This window comes from Balaenoptera physalus (genome assembly GCF_965194825.1).
Source record: "Balaenoptera physalus genome assembly, chromosome: 14".
NCBI lineage: Eukaryota > Metazoa > Chordata > Mammalia > Artiodactyla > Balaenopteridae > Balaenoptera > Balaenoptera physalus.
In genome coordinates this window covers 74,605,396-74,624,686 of record NC_138893.1, presented here as the reverse complement: position 1 = coordinate 74,624,686, position 19,291 = coordinate 74,605,396, and the positions used below count along the sequence as shown (strand labels likewise).

At 36.3% G+C, this 19,291-nt stretch overlaps 1 protein-coding gene across 18 annotated transcripts in view; it reads left to right on the top strand.

The window, feature by feature from the left end:
• CCSER2 (coiled-coil serine rich protein 2) overlaps nucleotides 1-19,291 on the top strand; it is a 149,492-nt gene that overhangs the window by 94,707 nt on the left and 35,494 nt on the right. For all 18 annotated transcript variants that reach the window (XR_014253249.1, XM_082424193.1, XM_082424195.1 and 15 more), the window contains one exon: nucleotides 17,582-17,665. Coding sequence is in view for 17 of the 18 variants with exons in the window: in XM_082424193.1 (XP_082280319.1) it covers nucleotides 17,582-17,665 (84 nt within the window). In the remaining variant the exon portion in view is untranslated. The remainder of the gene's footprint in view (nucleotides 1-17,581; nucleotides 17,666-19,291) is intronic.

Below are 19,291 nucleotides of genomic sequence, written 5' to 3'. Positions count from 1 at the left end.
AAGAAGAATGTCCACTTAGAAAGAGGTAGTTGCATAATCTCTTTTGTTCTCTTACTTTGATGTTCTCTAAGTGGCTTACCCTAAGGCAGTGTTCCTTAAACTCCAACAGAATTCTTTTCCTTGATTATTTTTAGCAAAGTTTAGTTAGGCTATTCCCTTATAAGGTTGAATTAAATTTATATAAGAATACTAAAGAAAAATGAATGAAAATAAAAATAGCATAAAAATGATTTCTGCAACCCGATTCTTATTGGAAACAACAGAATTTTATAGAGCTTCTGAGAACTTTACGTATAAATACATAAAATTTCTATTACCTAGTACTCATTAAATGTATGTTAGATTGATTTTAATCAAACAATTTTGCATGTACCTTACCTGCCTTAGTTGCTTGTTATCCATCAATACAGTGGACTCTCATTACTGTCTTTGTCTTCTTGACATCCAGGACCTGATCAAGAGACCCTACTTGACAGGACGAATGAGAAGCCACCTTTGCATTTTGTAGACTTCCCTTTAGTATCTATTACCAGTTTGAAGGAATTGCTTTTGTGTTAGTCTGGGTTCTCAAGAGAAAAAAGAACCAATAGTGTGTGTATGTGTGTGTATTTATCTATCTACATGCACACACACGTAATATATGAAGAGGTTTATTATAAGGATTTGGCCCACATAATTATAGAGGCTGAGAAATCCCAAGATCTGTAGTCGTTAGGCTGGAAACCCAGGAGACTGATGATAAAGTTCTAGTCTGATTCTGAAAGCCTAAGAACCAGGAGAGTCAATGGTGTTAAGTTCAGAGTCCAAAAGCCAGTGTCCCAGCTCAAAGACAGTCAGATGGAGAGAATGTGAATTCTCCCTTACTCCACCTTTTCTTCTATTCAGTCCCTCAGCAGATTGGATAAGGCCCACCCACATTCGGGAGGCATTCTGTAAGTCCACATTGATGGTAGTTTTGGCCCAAGCATTGCAAGTGTGGGAAGCGAATCATATCCAGAGTAAGGACAATAAGGACAAAACACTGCTTCTTCCGTAATGGAAGTGATCCAGTGTAATCAGCCTGCTACCAGATAGCTGGCCGATCATCCAGGGGATGGTGCCATATCAGGGGCTCAATGTTGATCTCTGCTGCTGGCAGGTAAGGCGCTAAGCAGTGACTGTAGCCAGGTGGGCCATGTTGCTGAGTCCATGCATAGTCTCCATCCCTGCCACCGTGGCTGTTTTGTTCATGAGCCTATTGGATGATAATAGGGGTGGCTGGGAAAGAGGCTGACTGGTATCCACAGAATGGGTCATCCTGTCCACTTGGTTATTAAAATCCTCCTCTGCTGAGGTCACCCTTTGGTGAGCATTTACATGAGACAGAAATATCTTCATATTTTTTGCCTATTCAGAGATGTCTATCCACATATATATCTTCCCTAAATTTCCTCGTCACCAATTTTTCACTCATATTCCTTCCAACTCCTGACTATCCTGTCAAACCATTGGTTGCAGCCCATGAATTGGTATATAATTGTACAATTTTTCCTTCTAAGCAAAGTGAACAACTAGATTTACTGCTTGAAGTTGCCCACTGGGAGGATTTTCCTTTACCACTGTCTTTCTGGGATGTCCCAGAAAGGGACTGTAGTGTTGTAGCTGTCCACTTTCAGGTGTTGTCTGCATGTTGTGCAGAACTATCTGTAAACCAGACCTGAGTCTTCTCTTCCCCTATCAGCTGATTATAGGGAATTCCCCATGAGGCCATAGTACAGGCTGAGAGAGAAAGGCTGTATAGCAGGAGTAGGGACCATGGGCATTTGGGCCACTTTTTCATGTAACTTACTTGTATCGTCCGGGTCTGCTTGGGCCTGATCACATATATACCACTTCCATTTGATGATGGAATATTGCTGTACACACCCAACTTCATGGCTTTGTGTGCCGGATAATACCAGTTCATGATGGGCAGCTCAGGTAGCATGGTAACTTGGTGGCTCAAGGTTAAACATTTAGTCACTACTGAGATCCAGTAGCAGAACAAGAGCTGTTTCTCAAAAGGAGAGTAGTTATTTGCAGAGGATGGATGGATTTTGCTCCACAATCCTAAGGGCCTACAGTGAGAGTCACCAGTGGAGGCCTGCTAAAGTCTCCAAACAGCATCCATATCTGCCACTGTCACTTCAATACCAGGGGATCTGCTGGATCATGTGACCCAAGTGGCAGAGCAGCTTGCACAGCAGCCTGGACCTGTTGCAGAGTCTTCTGGGCCCTACTCAAAACTAGCAGCTATTCCAGTCACTTGGTAAATGAGTTGAAATAACACATGCAAATGAAGAATATATTGTATTCAAAATCCAAAGAGGTCCACTAGGCATTGTACATCTTTTTTTTGGTTGTAAGAAGATCCAGATTCAACAACTTATCCTTTACCTTAGAAGGGATATCTTGACATGCCCATGGTCCCCACTCCTGCTACACTGCCGCCTTTCTCTACCAGCAGTTGTTTATATTCCTTTTGTGTTTCTGGTAGTAACGGTAAATTGATGATTAGCAGTGCTATTCAAAGTAACGTTTACATGAAGTTTCTGTTCCTGGTCCACTAGAGTTAAAGTAGCTCTTGCCAGAATAGACGTCAACACATTTCATCCTTCTTCCACAAATTCTTGCTACCAGGGAAAAAAAATTGAGCCAAATTAAGCAGTATGTTTACTGACTACTTGATTTATATTCTGGTCCAAGCTTTTTACTGTGTCATAGACAGGAAACAGTTTGTGGACCAGAACTGTTCTGCAAATCAAACTGTGAATAACACTGGTGTAAGATACTGTCTTACCTGTAAAAGAAACATCAAGGGAATGAAAAAGATATGCAACCAAATGTTATATCAGAGGTATATTTATGTAGTATGCAAGAGAGAAAATGCCCTGGGAATGGAGATGAAGAGATTCACCGTATGCCATTTTAGAGACATTGATATTTTGCTTCCTGAGAATTGAGTTTATCAGGTGAAGAATTTTGGGGAGATCAGTGGAGTTGGCACGTGCAAAGGCACAAGTTCTTAAGAGCTGCGTTGACTGAGGGAAAACCCACAAGTACTAAGATACTCAACAAGGAGAAAACCAGAAAAACCAGGGCTCACTTGGTACACTTTGAGCTGACTATTAATACAACTTCTTACTCTAAAAAAGTTTATTAATGGGAAATAATTAAGCACTTATGCTGCATTTATAGTAGGATATATATTTCAGTAACTAAAGAGATCCTTCATGAAAGACAGTTCATCTCTGCTGAAGAATGCCGGCAAATGAATGTACAAAGTGTGATACAATTAGAGAAACATCATTTTACAAACCCTAATAAAATTCCGTAAATGAAATTTATGCCAAGATTATTATTGTTACAACCATTAGGTGAAAGAGTGATGCTTTCCCAGCCAATTCATATGGTGCCAAAGTAACATTGTATAACTTACTTTATGGTTGCAAGAGAAAAACACATAATTGTTCATTGGAGAGATCAAATTGCCATCACCCCTATCCAGTGATTAGTTTTCCCATCACTACTGAGTTCGGTTAACCACATAGTGTGTATCTTCTCATGTGATACACAGAATTATGTGTAATATATTCTAGGCAAAAATATTTAATTTTAATTCCTCAAGTCATTATTTACAGCTTCCTTTTTATAGGAGAAACAAATGATAGGAGATTAAGAAAGGAAGGAACCAAAGAAATTCAAATGGTTGGAAATTCTGTAGGAAAGATAGTGACGTCGCTTCAGCTTATTAGTGTCCTAAAAATTTAGTACAGGGAGGTGACAGTGCTACCTTAAAAGGAATTTAAGAGACAGCTAGATGCAATGTGAGATTATGAATTGGATACTGGTTGAACAGATAACTATAGAGGACATTTTGGGTCAGTTGGAGAAATTTGACTATGGCCTATGTATTAGATGAGGTGGAATTTTACTGAAATGGAAAGATTGTTGACTGAAGAAAAGCAGGTTATAAAACAGTATGTGCATTATGATCATATATCTTTATCTCTATATATCTATATACCTATATCTCCAGAAGGATATGCACTAAGGTGGTAAGTGATGATACCTGGGTGGTGAGAATGTGATCCTTTTTAAAAATTTACATTTTCTAATTCCTGATTTTCTACAATATATATTTACTGTTTTGGAAAAAATAAAAGGCTATTGAAAAAGTATGTGTCCTATTTAAAGATTAGTTAAAAATTGGATATGGTTAAAGTGTAGAGTATTAGGGAAGAGGCAGGAATGATAAATAGGCTTAGGGCAGATTGTAAAGGGTCTGTGTACCACAGAAGGAGCTTGGGCATTATTCTGTAGGCAGTAATAAGCTGGGATTAGTGACATGGCCAAATTGGCCAAATTGGTATTTTAAAAATATTACTTGAAGGGATCTATGGAAAATGAATAGCAGAGAGAGTGACTTAAGTCATAATATTTAGGCGGCTGTTGAGGACATCCAGGTTTTAGCTTAAAGTTTTTAAAAAGTCTTCTGTTTCCTGTATGTCTTACCTAGTTGTATGTAAAAATTTTATATAGTGGTCATACATTTCATACTGGGCATTCTTCTAGGTTCTGTAATGTATATTATCTCTAGTTCTTGAAAAGTGGGTGATATTGGCTTCATCTCACAGTTGAAGAAGTTGAGACTCAGAGAGCTAATTAGTGATAAAACCGGAGTTTTTACCCCAGTCTATATGGACTCCAAGGCCTGCTGCACACAGCGACATTTTAGGAGATACCCTGGGGTACAACAGGAAGAGGAGAGTGTGAAGGCAGCCTCCAGCACTCTCCTCACCATCGCCTTGCATCCCTTCAGCCAAACCCAGAACAATGGTTTATTAAATAGGTCTCTGTATTTAAGAGTTCACTTGAACAAAGTTCTCAGTGCACACAAATAAAATTTAAAAATTGTAAACAATTGTGTTTAGTATTGATCTATTTTTTGTTTTTGTTAATGCAGCTCAAGGGTACTTCACAATTTAAACAGCGCCTTTGTGAACTCTATTGTCTTTCTCAGTAACACTGTGGGATAGGGAGGATGGCAGTGATCCTATTTTAATGGTCAAAAAACTGAGACTCCCAGATTTATTGTGTTTCTCAAGGTCACCTGGTTGCATACTAATGCAGAATGTATTTTAAACCCAAGGCTTTTGAAATATTTTAGCATAATACTTCTCATATTGTATTACCTAATTTAGAGAATTTTAAATAAGAATTTTTGATCCTGATCTGAAGACATGGGCACATACAGAATAAAAAAATTTTTGATGGTGTCTTATTTCCTTACTTTAATTCTCTACTTCCTGTTTCAACCACTTGAAGCATAATATGCATATAGAGAAGGGTACAATTCATAAATGTCTATCTCAGTCAGTTTTCACAAACTGAAAATACCCATGGACTCAGCACTCAGCAAGAAAAAGAACATTACCAGGACCCCAGAACAGAAGCCTCTTTCAGTCATTAACCTGCATTTCTAATGGTGACTATCTGATTTCTGAAAATATAGATGAGTTTGCCTGTGTTTGAACTTTACATAAATGAAGGGAATGTATTATATTTCCTTTTTGTGTGTGGCTCTTTTTGCTCAACATTATATTTGTGAATTATCTCATTTTTTTCATTTGTTCTTATTGCTATAGAGTATTACATAATGTGACTATACCGCAATTTATTTCATTTGTTCCACAGTTGATAGGCACTTAGGCAGTTTTTGGTTATTATGAATAGAGCTGCTACCTTATTCTGGTATATGTCTTTTGGTGAACACACGTGTGCATTTTTGTTTGGTATATACCTATGAGTGGAATCAGCTTTAGTAGATGCTGTAAAACGGTTTTCCAGAGTGGTTATGCTCATCCATTTTCTTCACTCTCATTTCATTATCTTCCCTGTATGCTTTTATCGTATTATCACATTGAGCACCTCTTTTGACCTTGGAGTGAGAAATGAAATATCTAAGGTGGAGTAATGAGAAGAAACATGATGGTATCTTTTTCTGACACTTTTCTTTGGGATTGCAAAATATTTGATCCTGATCACTCATACCCTGTCTACCTGTTTTGGGGGATAAAAATAAAGAGGTATATAGTAGTGGTTTATGAACTGTCAAGTATGATATACAGATGTTTTGTTTTATTATTTCCTCTCAGCTCCAGTGTTGAGAATAAAACCAGTAACTTGTCCCTCACATAATTCTCTTGTCTGTCTGTCTGTCTCTGCCTCTGACTCTTTCTCTCTGTTCCTGTGTCTCTATCTCTCTGTCTCTGTATGAGGGGGAGTGGATGCATGGGTGCAGTGGCAGGTGGATGAAATATTTACAGCAGCAGCATCCTGGGAGAGTGCACTAAGAGTTGAAGAGCTGCTGAATGATTGCCACTTGGTGGCAGAGAACCATAGAAAAGTCAGGGAACTTATGCTTCTCTATCCCCAGACATTTCTCTTCATTCCAGGAAAAATAAGTTTATGAAATATACATAAAAAGAGAATATACAACATGAGGGTACACCTTAATGAATAATGTGAAACAGGTTTGTACTCACCACCCAGGTTAAGGAACGAGACATTAGGAAGCTCCCTATGTGATCCTTCCTGATTGTAGTGCCTTCCCTTTCCAGAATCTAGTATTTCCCTTGCTTTTTCTGTTAATTTTTAACCGTCTCTGTTTGTGTCCTCATGAATATTAGTTTTGCCTCTTTTAGAACTTTATATAAATGAAATTATACTGTAAGTATTTCTCTGTGAATTGCTTCTTCCATTCAGCATTTTCTTTAAGGTTCTTTCGTATTTATGTTTAGTTCTGCTTCGTTAATTTTCATTTTTGCACTGTCCAATTCTGTGAACAATTTCTTTCTCCATTTTATTCCTCATGTCCATTTTGTTTCTTTCCAGTGTTTTTTGTTGTTGTTGTTATGACAAATAATGTTGATATGAAGTTTTCCTGGTATACATGTGTGAAAATTCTTCTGGAGTAACTAACTAGGAGTGGAATTTCTGAATCATGGGGCATAGAAATATTCCACCCTACAAATACCAAACTATTTTCCAAAATTGTTCAATCTGTTTCACTCCCTTCAAGTAGTAGATGCTTTTTTTCCATTGTTCTACATCTGAGCAACACTTCGTATTATCCAACTTCTTAATTTTTGTCCTGTGATGGGAATCTAGTGATATTTAGTTGTGGCTTTATTCTGCATTTCAAAATCAGGAAATCAACATTGACACATTACTACCATTAAATCCTTAGAGCCTGTTCACCGTTTGTCCCGGTAGTGTCCTTTATAGCAGAAGCAGAAAGATCCAGTTTAGAATCACACATTGCTTTTAGCTCTCATGTTTCTGTAGATGTCTTCGAACTGTGGTACTTCCTCAGTTTTCTCTTGACTTTGATGACCTTAATATACTTACTGTTTTGACCAATTCTCCTGATTATAACCAGCTTCTCACCACCTGTCCTGTGCAGTTGCCCTCCTCATCCCTCTAAGATTCTGAATCCCCATGCCTGGCTGCTCCCCTGTGTACACCTTGCTCACCCTACTTGGGCTCTGACTCCTTGTCAGCCCCATGGGTTCTGACACCCCACACCAGTCTCCTCCTCCTGTGGATGCCTCTTCACTCTGCTTGGGCTTGATACCACGTGTCAGTTGATGCCTGCACGTGGATGCCCTCTTAGCCCTACTTGGGTCTGACACCTGGCACTGGGCCTTTTCCTGCATAGATGCCCTCTTCATGCTGCTTGAGTTCTGGTAGCCCTCTCCAGGCCCTCCTGTGGGAGTACACCCACCCCACTCAGCTTAGACTCTGACAGCCCAGACCAGGCTGCCCCTGTGTGCATGCGCCCTCCTCATTCTATTCAGGTTTGACACTGGCATCTTTCTTCCCCCATCCTTTCTGTGGATGCCCTTTTTACTCCTTTGGGCTCTGACATGCCGTGGTAAGCTGACCCCCTGCAGGGACATGTTTCTCAAACCACTTAGACTCTGAAACCCTATGCTGGGCTGTCATTTTGGATGGAGACTTATCTTTTTTGTCTCACCTGATGGCTTATTCAGGAAGATAAAGCAAAGTGAGGAGGAAGAGTAAGCAAATTTTTAAAAATTTATTGACTTTATCAGGTAGATTTGCATTCAAGTAAAGTGTACCCATTTTAAGTATGCAGCTGGCGTTTTGATGAAAAGACACAGTTGTGAAACCCCCAGCCCCACCATCAAGGTATAGAACACTGCTGTTGCTGCTGACATTCTCTCATGTCCCTTTGGAGTCAGTCTTCTCTCAAACCTGGCCCAGGCAGCCATTGCTCTGCTTTCTGTTACTAAAGCTTTGTCCTTTCTAGAATTTCATCTAAAAGCTTTGTCTTCTTCTAGACCATCCAATGTGTGCTTTTTTTTGTTGCCGGATTTTTTCACTCACCATAATGGCTTTGATACTCATCTGTGTTTTGTGAGTTTCAATACATTCCTTTTTATTGTTGAATAGCATTCCATTATACATGTATGCACCACAATTTTATTTTTATCCATTTACCCGTTGATAGACATTTGAGTTGTTTTTAGTTGTGGGTTGTTGGGGTAATGTTGAATCTCTAGAATAATGATGAAAGTTAATAATAATAGATGCATTCAAAAAATTAGAATTTGAATTTAGGCCATTTTTCCCACTTGTTTGTTGTGGATAAATTATCTTGGATAAATTAAATTACTTAAATTTCCTATGCCTAGACTTCCTCATAAAAGAAATAGAGATTATAATAGCTCCTATCTCAGGACTGTTATAAAGAAAGCATTAGGAAATTCAGATAAAGTGCTAAGCATAGTGTCTGATGCATAGAAGGCAGTTAATAAGTAAGTGTTAGCTGTTATTTTACTGACAATAGCAACATCAACAGAGGTAAAAATGTGGAAGTCAAGGGTTTTTAATTGCTTGCATTGCTTACAGTTTTATGTAGCTGCCCAAAAAGCTAATTCCATTTACTTTAGTATCCATGTATTGTTATTTCATCATTCAGTATACTTTATTAAGCACTTGTTGAGTATCAAGGATTGTGGTAGTAATGAAGATAAAAAGAAAGAAGACATAATCCTGTCCTATATCTAGTGCATTGTTCTTAAAACTACACATTACAAATGGTTAGTGGGTTTTGAAATAAATTTTGTCCACCATAACTAGACTTTTTTCCTAATAAAGTAGAATGGTATAGAAACTATTAGGGGGCATCACGTACGCATGACAAGGACAGATATTGTTTTGTGAAACTTGTTTTTAGTGTGATATTTGTATCTTTCTGTCTATCTACCATCCATCTATCCATTCACCATCTTTTTTAGACACATGCATGCAAACATACACACACATGCATGCACACACATTCAAGTATGTATGTACATGGTTATGATGTAAAATGTATTCCTTATTGTGGGACATGGTCCAAAAAAAAAAACCTGCTCCAACAGGTAAACAGTACTATACTCAAGACTCCAAGGATAATAAATCAAAGATTTAAATTGGAAATAATGAAATAACCACTGCATCAATAAAACATTAAATCATCAATAAATCTGAGAGATGTTTGTGATGTTTTATAAAGAACGCTGGAAAACTTTAAAAGATTTAGAGAAAATACTGATACTTATATTCTATAGGAAGGCTAAATATTATAAAAATTATCTTAATCCATGGATATTAATGTAGTAACCAAGACTACCTTATAGTCTAGGAGAACCAAGCTACCTTATAGTCTAGGAGAACACACGAGTATTAAATAATTTTAAGAATGATGTGTTGGTGTGTCACACTGACTTGACATCCAGGCTCCCTGGGATCAGTCTCCAGGTCCAACCCATGTAGGGATAGGCTGGGCCATGTGCAAGAACTTCTAGGGGAAACACTGTACTGTTAGGGTCCATCCAGCTCCTAAACAGAGTTGCTAATTCCCCTGAAGCCAGATTTCATGGGAACTCCTTAGCCTTTCTCTCCAAGGCATTGCCAGGGAGTCTAGTCCATGAGAGGCACATGGGAGACCTCTATCTCCCATGGTGGGGGTGTGGGGAGTGGGTGTTGGGTGGATGGGAAGAACGATGTGTTTGAAAGAGCAAAGATAAGATACAATCTGAGTGTGTGATTGGAGCCTGTAGTTCTTCCTAGTACTATTGGTAGATGTAATACAATTTCAGCCAAAATCACAACAGTTTTAGTCTGGGGATTAATCAGAATGACTCCAAAATTGTTAACACCAAAGTATAAGAGTTGTATACATTAAGAAAGACAAAAAGCGGAGGGAAAAACCCTTTAGAGCAGGTTATAATATTGACACAAATAGAAACATAGAGCAATGGAAGAGAATAGAAAACCCAGAAATATGTGCTGAAGTATGTACTAAAATCAGTTGGACACAGAAGGGTTTTGAAATAAATGTTGAGAAAAACTCAGTAGTATAGAAGGAATTATTTAGTTTCTTGTTTTATATTATAGTAAACTCAGATGGTTTGAAGAGTTAAATATTTTTTTTAAATGTAGAAAAATTAGAAGAAATCTGCAACTAATATTTGTAAGTGACAAAAGAAACCTATAGAAAAGGATATCCTGAGTCAGATATGTACAAATTAAACACTTAGGTTTAATAAAAAAAAAAGTTTAAACAGAGGATATTTGTAGGTAAGGTTTGCTTAGAATATTACAGACTTTACCCATATATAACAATGTTCTAGTCAATTTGAATGCCGGGGAGATTTTTCTGTTTTGAAAATGTCTTTGCCCCAAACCATCTGTGAGGATCAACTCATCTTTGAAACACTTATTGAAAATCAGGCTTTGTGACTCTATATCTTTAAAATCTTTCCAAATGTAGCTTGAATCATTAGATTTTCAGTCCTATAGGTGAATTACAGTATTACTCAAAAAACTGTTCTCAGCGCACACATTCTGTGATGTGATGTTCATCCATATATACTTTTGTTTTTTTAAAAAGTGATTTTTGAAAAGAAAATGAAACAAATCTCTCCTCTTCCTCTACTCCCTTTCCTAGGATGCCTCTTGTGATTGTGTTGTAGCATATCTGAAACACAAGGCAGTTTTGTTGACATCACTGATGCTGCTTGTCAGCAGAGATTGGTCAGTGCTGCAAACTTTTTGGTTAGTCATTTCAAGTGTCCATGTCCATTGCAGCTGCTCTGGAACTCATAGGAAGATCCCAGTTTTTGCAAACTCATGGAAGACCCACTTGGGTAAGATGGAGCTTGTTATAGGGTTTTCCAACAAGTTAATATGTGAAGAGTTTAATATTAGAACAAAAGTTTACCTTTCTGCTTTGTCAAAAAGAAAAGTGGAAGATGGTGGACATCTTCCTCTTAGGACAGAGGAAGGTTTACCTATCTTTTTGAATCTTTAGTAAAATGCTAATGACATAAGAGTTAATCAACTTAAGGTTAATTGCATTCAGAGTTCAAAAATCCTAACTAGACCCCACTAAGACACTTCACTTAGTAAAGCAGCCAGAATACTTCGATAGTCAGTTAACTATGAATTGCTTACTTTTGTGCAGTGGTGTTTTATAGTTTTTATGTATTATTTTTGTATCTATGTATTTATTAAATATGTTTATGCAAAATGCTTAGAACAGTTCCCAGCACTGGTCAATAACTGTTAGCTCCTTAGTACGTGTATGAAGCATGAAAATTGCATGCATGGTTGTTATCCAGTGTTTTTAAAAAGAGAATGTTTTCTGTACATTTTATGCTTTTCCCCCCTCTAATGCTTAAAAAAACTTGTCTCAAAATGTTTCCTAATGTCTCAAAATGTTTGATCTGAACACTCTTCATCTTAGTCAAGGTTTTATAGCGAGTACTACCATTATTTAGGGTCAAAGTTATTTGGAGGGTAGGTGGTTTTATTATTGATTGAATTGGAGATTATATTCATGTTCTTTAAGCTCTTGTGCTTTGATGGAAATAATAGCTTTTTCCTTCTTTGATCTCTTGAATCTAGACTACTAGTCTGTTAAAAAAAATTGGAAGGCTTTTTTTTTTTCCTTTGAGACATAGCAATAACTTAAACATCAATGACTCCCAGTTGTCTTGGGCTGTACTATAAATTTATTTTATTTAGAAGAATTTTTTCAGTTTTCAAAAATACTGGTTTGGAATATGAGACTCGCTTTTTAATTAATTTCTAATTTTAGTATATTGATAGTAAAGAATAATATCTATATGATATAAATTCTTTGGAATGTGTTGATATTTCCTTTGTGTTGGAAAACTTTTTCTTGGCCAAATAGTAAATATTTTAGCCTTTTCAGCTGAGAGGCAAAATTGATGTTGTTATGTAGATATTAATAAAATCATTTAAAATGTAACCATTTAAAAATGTAGAGGGCTTCCCTGGTGGCGCAGTGGTTGAGAGTCTGCCTGCCGGTGCAGGGGACGCGGGTTCGGGCCCTGGTCTGGGAGGATCCCACATGCCGCGGAGCAACTGGACCCATGAGCCACAATTACTGAGCCTGCGCGTCTGGAGCCTGTGCTCCGCAACAAGAGAGGCCGCGACAGTGAGAGGCCCGCGCACCGCGATGAAGAGTGGCCCCCGCTTGCCGCAACTGGAGAGAGCCCTCGCACAGAAGCGAAGACCCAACACAGCCATAAAAAAAAAATAAAAATAAAAAAAAATAATAAAAATGTAGAAACCATTTTTAGCTCATGGACTGTAATAAAAATAGGCAGTTGGCTGGAGTTGTCCTGTGGACAGTAGTTTGTTAACTAACCCCTGGCTTGGAGCCTGGTCAGTTTTTGTGACTGTTCTCTGTTTGTTTGAATAGGATATATATTCTCTATGTTTTATGTAGTGGTATATCTATTATATTAATCTTTTAGTATCTTTAGGATATTTTATTAGGTATATAAATCTTTATGATTGGCATATCTTCTTGGTGGATTGTTCCTGTGGTCATTAATTAAAAGCCTTTCTTTATCCTCATTAATACTTTTCATCTTTAATTATACCTTAATTATAACCCGTGTGTTATAATAGTATTGCTGTGTCAGCTTTATTTTCCTTGGGATTGTTGAGATTTATCTGGTGTTTCTGTCTTTCTGTTTGCTTTTGTTTTATTAGTCAGGCCTTACATTAGTTTTCTAGGGCTGCCATAACAAAGTACCACAAGCTGGGCAGCATAAACAACAGAAATTTATTCTCTCAAAGTTCTAGAGGCTAGAAATCTGAAATCAAGATGTCATCAGGGCCATGTGTTCTTTGAGGCTCTAGGAGAGCAACCTTCCTTGCCTTTCTAGCTTCTGGAGGTTGCTGGCAATCCTGCCATTCCTTGGCAGCATCTCCAGTCTGCTTCCATCTTCACATGACCCATGCTTCCAAATTTCTGTCTTCTTACAGGGACACCAGTCATATTAGATTTAGGCCCCACCCTAACCCATTATGACCTCAACTTGAATATATCTGCAAAGATCCTATTTCCAGATGAAGTCATAGTCACAAGTTCTGGGTTAGATGAATTTCTAGGGGACACTATTCAACCTGTTACAGTTCTATTGAGGTATAATATACATGCAGTAAAATTCAGTCTTTTTTGTTGTACAGTTCTGTGAGCTTTGACAAATGCATGCAGTTGTGCAGCTATTATAATCACACTCTAAAATTTCTTTTCTTTTTTCCTTAAAATCAGTCGCTGTATCCACTGCTAGCTCCTGGCAACCACTGATCTGTTTTATGTCTCTGCAGTTTTGCCTTTTCAGGACTGTCACATACATGGACTTGTATATTTTTTAGTCTTTGGAGTCTGGCTTTTTTCACTTACTGTAATGCATTTCAAATTCAGTTATGCTGTAACATGTACCAGTAGTTTCTTCCTATTTATTACTGAGTAGTATTACACTGTATGCATATATCATAGTCTGTTTATCTGTTTACCAGTTGAAGGATATTTGTGTCTCTTTCCAGTTTTTGGCAATTATGAATAAAGCCACTGAAAACATTCATGCACAAATTTTCATGTGAGGATGTTTTCATTTCTCTCCTGGGGGTGGGGATTGCTAGGTTGTATGGTAAGGATATATTTAACTTTTTGAGAAATTGCCAAACTGTTTTCCAAAATGGTTATATGATTTTGTATTCCCACCAGCAATTAATGAAAGTTCCAATTGTTTTGCATGCTTGTCCACACTTGGTATTGTCAATATTTTTCAAAAGCCGTTCCCATAGGTATACGTTGGTATATTACTGTTTAATTTGCATTTGCATAATAACTAATGATATTGAGCATCTTTTGTATGCTTATTTTCCAACTGTATATCTTCTTTGGTGAAGTGTCTATTCTTTTGACTATTAACAAAAATTTTGTCTGTTTTGTTACTGATTTTTGATAGTTCTTTATATATAAGTCCTTTATCAGGTATATAAATGATGAGACAAATGAATATTGAAAAAATGGAATGCACTTTTTGGGAAAGTATTTACAATGTGAGTTAATGAAGTCAGTTAAAAACCCTAGACTTTCACATTATCATTATTTTTGTTGTTGCTATTGTTAAAAAATAGCCACTTTATAAATGCCTTTTGCCTTTTTTGCAGTTTTGCTAATGATTTTGCAATTGTCAAAAAACCTGCTTTTGGTTTTATTGATTTGTTTATTGATTTTCAGTTTCATTAATTTCTGTTCTCTATTATTTTTGTCTGTTTGTTCTGGCTTTAATTTGCTCCAGTTACGGATTTGACACCTTTGCTTTACTATACGTATCTCATACAATAATTTTTCCTTCGAAGCACTGCTTTAGTTGCATTCCACAAATTTTGATATGTGGTGATTTCATTTTCCTTCAATTCAAAATATTTTCTCATTTACTTTGGGACTTCTTTTGACCCATGGATCAAAGAAATTTGTTATTTACTTTCTAAGTGTTTGAAGATAATTTTTCTGTTACTGATTTCCAGTTAAATTCCCTTATGTTCAGAGAGCACATTCTATTTTCTCTTCTTTTAAATTGAGCTTCTCAAATATGTAGGTTCATGTCTCTCACCAGATATGAGGTGTATTTATCCATTATTTCTTCAAATATTTTTCTACCTCACACCCTTCCTTCTGTGACTTCAGTGATATGAATATTAGATCTTTTGTTATTGCCCCACAGCTCCTGCAGCAGGCTCTGTTTTTTTTCTCTTCATTGTTCAGACTGGATGATTTATGTTGATCTGTCTTCAAGTTCACTCTGTTACCTCAAATGCTGGAATTTAGTCCATCTAGTGCATTTTAAATTTTTGGTTATTGAATCTTTGCAGTTCTAAACTTTTCATTTGTTTCCACTTTTATATTCTGTCTTTGCTGAGACTTTCTCTTTCCATTCCCTTTAAGATTTCAGCCTTACTTTTGGAGAATTTTTATAATAGCTCTATTAAAATCTCTTCTAATTAATTTCAACTTCTCTTTTATTTTGTCATTGATGTTTGTTGATTATCTTTTTCTGTGTGGGTTGAGATTTTCTTTGTTGTTTTTACATTGAGTAATTTTGGATTACATTTTAGATGTTCGAATGTTGTGAGACTCTGGATCTTGTTTAAATCTTATGGAGAATATTGTTTTTTGGGTTTTTTTTAAAGCAGACAAATGATCTGGTTGGGGTCAGACTGCAAGTTCTAATTAGCCACCTTTGGATTGTGGTTGTAATATCAGTTGTTTCCAAAGCCTCTGCCATGCTTGCCATGTCTGTTTTGAGTGTACACCTTCCAAAGGCTAGCTTGGGACCTGGGCATAGTCTTAGTTTATTTCTCAGAGTCTTTGAAATGCTATTTAGGATCAGATCTGAGCAACTCTGGTGCTCAGGAGTCGTGAACCTAGTAATTTACATACAACTTCCTGGAGTCATTTTCTTTATGACTTCCTGGTATTTTCTATTTCCCTGGGCTCACCTTTTTATTCCTGTACAGTGAAAACTGATGTATTATTTTTCCTGTTCTGCTTCTTCCCACAACTACCCCCATGTCCAAGGCAGTTGAGCTTATGTTGTCTCCTCTTCTTTGAGGTTCCTGCTCTGTACAGGGCAGGAAGTTATTGTGGATGTTGGGAAATAAGTCAAATTTTACAGTCCCTTTTTTCTCAAATATATACTTGTTTGTAGGACTGGCCCTGTTTTTATATGTCAAGGCAGAGATAAACTTTTTACAGAGATGAGTCTTGTAAAACTTCTTTTTTTTTTTTTTTAAACATTTTTTAATGTTTTCTGAGAACATTTGTTCTTCATTAGGATGTTACACTCTCTCTCAGGTCAAATTCTTAATGTCTGTATGGCATCACCAATAAAAATGTAATTTATCTCTGCTGGAAATTTGACAACTGCTAATACTTCACTGTCAATCACTATTACCTGTTGAATTTTTCTAAATACTCATTCCTAGGCCTCATCACTAGAGATTCTGATTCAATAGGTATACAGTACAATAAGTAAAGAAGAAAATGATCTACATACTTATGTCTCCTATTTTAGCACTCCTGTTTCAATACAGGACATTTCCATGGTCTGGGAGATTTCCTTCAGGACAGATAGGTCTATGGCAGTACTCCTTGAAGGTTGTTGACTCAGTGGGTGTCCCAAGGCAGCTAAGTACCATCTGAACAAATAAGGTATCAAGCCGCAGTTGTACTGCCTTGGTCAGGGACTCAGTCCCTCACCATCATCCCAGGCATATTCTTTTCTGGTTCATCTTTCTTAAGGTTGTCAGTGAATCGTTGAACATGCCATTTTTTCAGCTGGTTATTCCTAAACCACTTCAGCAAGGGGTAGGACATAATACTATTCTGCCATTTTTTAAAAATTGGGTTTAAGGGCAAAAAATTTAATTTTTTCAATTTTTTAAATTGAGGTATAGCCTACATTCAGTAAAGTGCTTAAGGTGTACCAGTCTTAAGTGTAAAGCTTGTACTTTTCATTTGTATGTACGCATGTAACTGCCATACAGACAAGACATAGAACATTTCCAGCATCCTTATGGATTATAATGCACTTTACTGTCAATAACCCCTTTCCCCTGAGTCAGCCACCGTTCTTCTGATTTTTAGCACCATAAATAGTTTTGCCTTTTCTCAGACTTCATATAAATAGAGTCATGCAATATGTATCTAGTATTTTTAATCAAATGATTTTTGTGGTCAAACCTTTTTGAGCCATTTAATATTATTGTTTCTGACTCCTTTATACTCAGAACACCACAGCTAATTCAAATCAGATTTAATTTGACTTTTATTTTACATTTTTCGTAGGTGAGGTAGTCTTAAAATTTTTAAGTAAATTACCCATATTCCTTTTCCCACTTTAAAACTTTTAGTGGCTTTCTGCATCATCAAATTGTATAGTGTATGTTATTTATTCCCACAAAATATTCTTTCCTGAGCTCTGTTGTTTCCTGTTCCACATTTCTTTCTACCAGTGCATAGAGATGAAAAGGAGATTTCTAAAATCTTATTTCCTGTTTGCCATGCTTGCATTTGGCCTGGGGTGAATTCAGGTTGAACTCAGTGTCTGCAGTTAATTGTATTAATCTTACGTTTTCTTTTTCTTCTTTCTGACAGCATGATGGAAGTGGTTCATTGCATGATGTTCAACTCTCCTTGCCATCTAGTCCAGAACCAGAAGATGGTGATCAGATATACAAGGTATGAAGACTAGGTAGTCATGCTGAATTTTTCAAAAAAAATTTTTTATTACTAAAATTATAAAGCAATAATAATTAAAACATTTAATAATAAATATATTAAAACCTGCAGCTTTGCTGTCTTGGGTTTTAATCAGATTTCTTTTAACTTTTACTACCTTATTAAGTTAAAATGATATCACTGTGGTGCTTTAATTTGAGTTTGTTTTATCAGTTGGATAATCATCTGTCCCTGTATTAATATTGGTACAGGATTCTTTTTAAAAAAATAAAAATCATTAAATTCTTTTTTTATAATTATGAATAACAGTTTTAAAAATATGACTACCAACAAAAATTAAAACAGTTAGTAGGTACTTCTCATATATAATCACAACATTGAAGAAATATTAATGAAAATGACATTAATTAATTTTTTTCATGTTTAAAGATATAATTATAGAATGCAGATGCAGGTTAGTGTTTGAAGGTGTATTTTTTTATAGTTCTCATCTTGAGGTCTGATTTTAGTTGAAGAAAGCTCTTTTTGTTTTTTGCATTTACCTGAATCACATATTTACTTCTTAAGCACATACAGGTATTCTTGATGTCTTTCATGTTTCCAAGTAAAATTATTGTTTCCTTTCACATTCTGTTTTCAAGGTATGATAGTCAGTGTGTGCTACTTATCTGTAGTAACAACCTCAAAATATTGGTGGCTTACAATAACAAAAGTTTATTTCTTGTTATTTCTCAGTATGTTGCATTTTGGTTGTAGATCAATGGGACTTCACGTGTTCTCTTCATTCTGAGATCCAAGCTGAAGGATCAGCCCTTATCCTGGGACATATTTTTTGTACCTGAGGGAAAGTAGCATTGGCATAATAACATGTGGATTCTGCTTGGATGTAACATATGTCGTTTCCAAAACAGATCAAGTGGCCACACTTGGTATTAGGGGTCAGAGAAGCGTAATTTTCTCATAGGATGTGGAGTGACCTATTGGGAACAAATTTATGTATAAAACACAAAATCAAAAGAATATAGGATAGTAGTCACATCTGGTTATCTAATCTTGGCTTTTCAACATGTTACCTACCTGTTTTTATATAAATTTCTTCCCGCCTCTGGGCTTCCATCCTATTGTGAGTATAATAATAGGTTTGCAGTAGGACATCTCTTTTTAAAAAACTTTTACTTGCATACTCAATTGAGAACCATTGATGTAGATGATTTCTGATTATCTCAGTTTTTTTAAGTTTTGTGACTGATATTTTAAAAGTAAAGTTGACTTTTTTCCTGAATTCTTTTTTGTGAAAAGTTTTTTACATGTAAAGAAATTCTTTTTAAAGAAAAAAAGTTTAATTCCAATTTTTTTATAGAATTAGTGTCTTCATTTTGCCCATCTTCCTTTACAGTTTGTCTATTAATTTAATATTACATGATAGACATATCATGTATTTATTTCTTGTCCCCAATGCTTTCCTTTCAGGCAGATCATTCCTAGTCTTTCTTCCTTCTTTCCAAGTAAGATGCAATAGCTCACACTGTCTCAGCCCAGTACAGTAGACTGTCCTTCACTTTCATCAGCAAATCCCCAAGTATGTCATCTTCTTATCCAAGATGGTTTCACAGTTCAGTTTCAAAT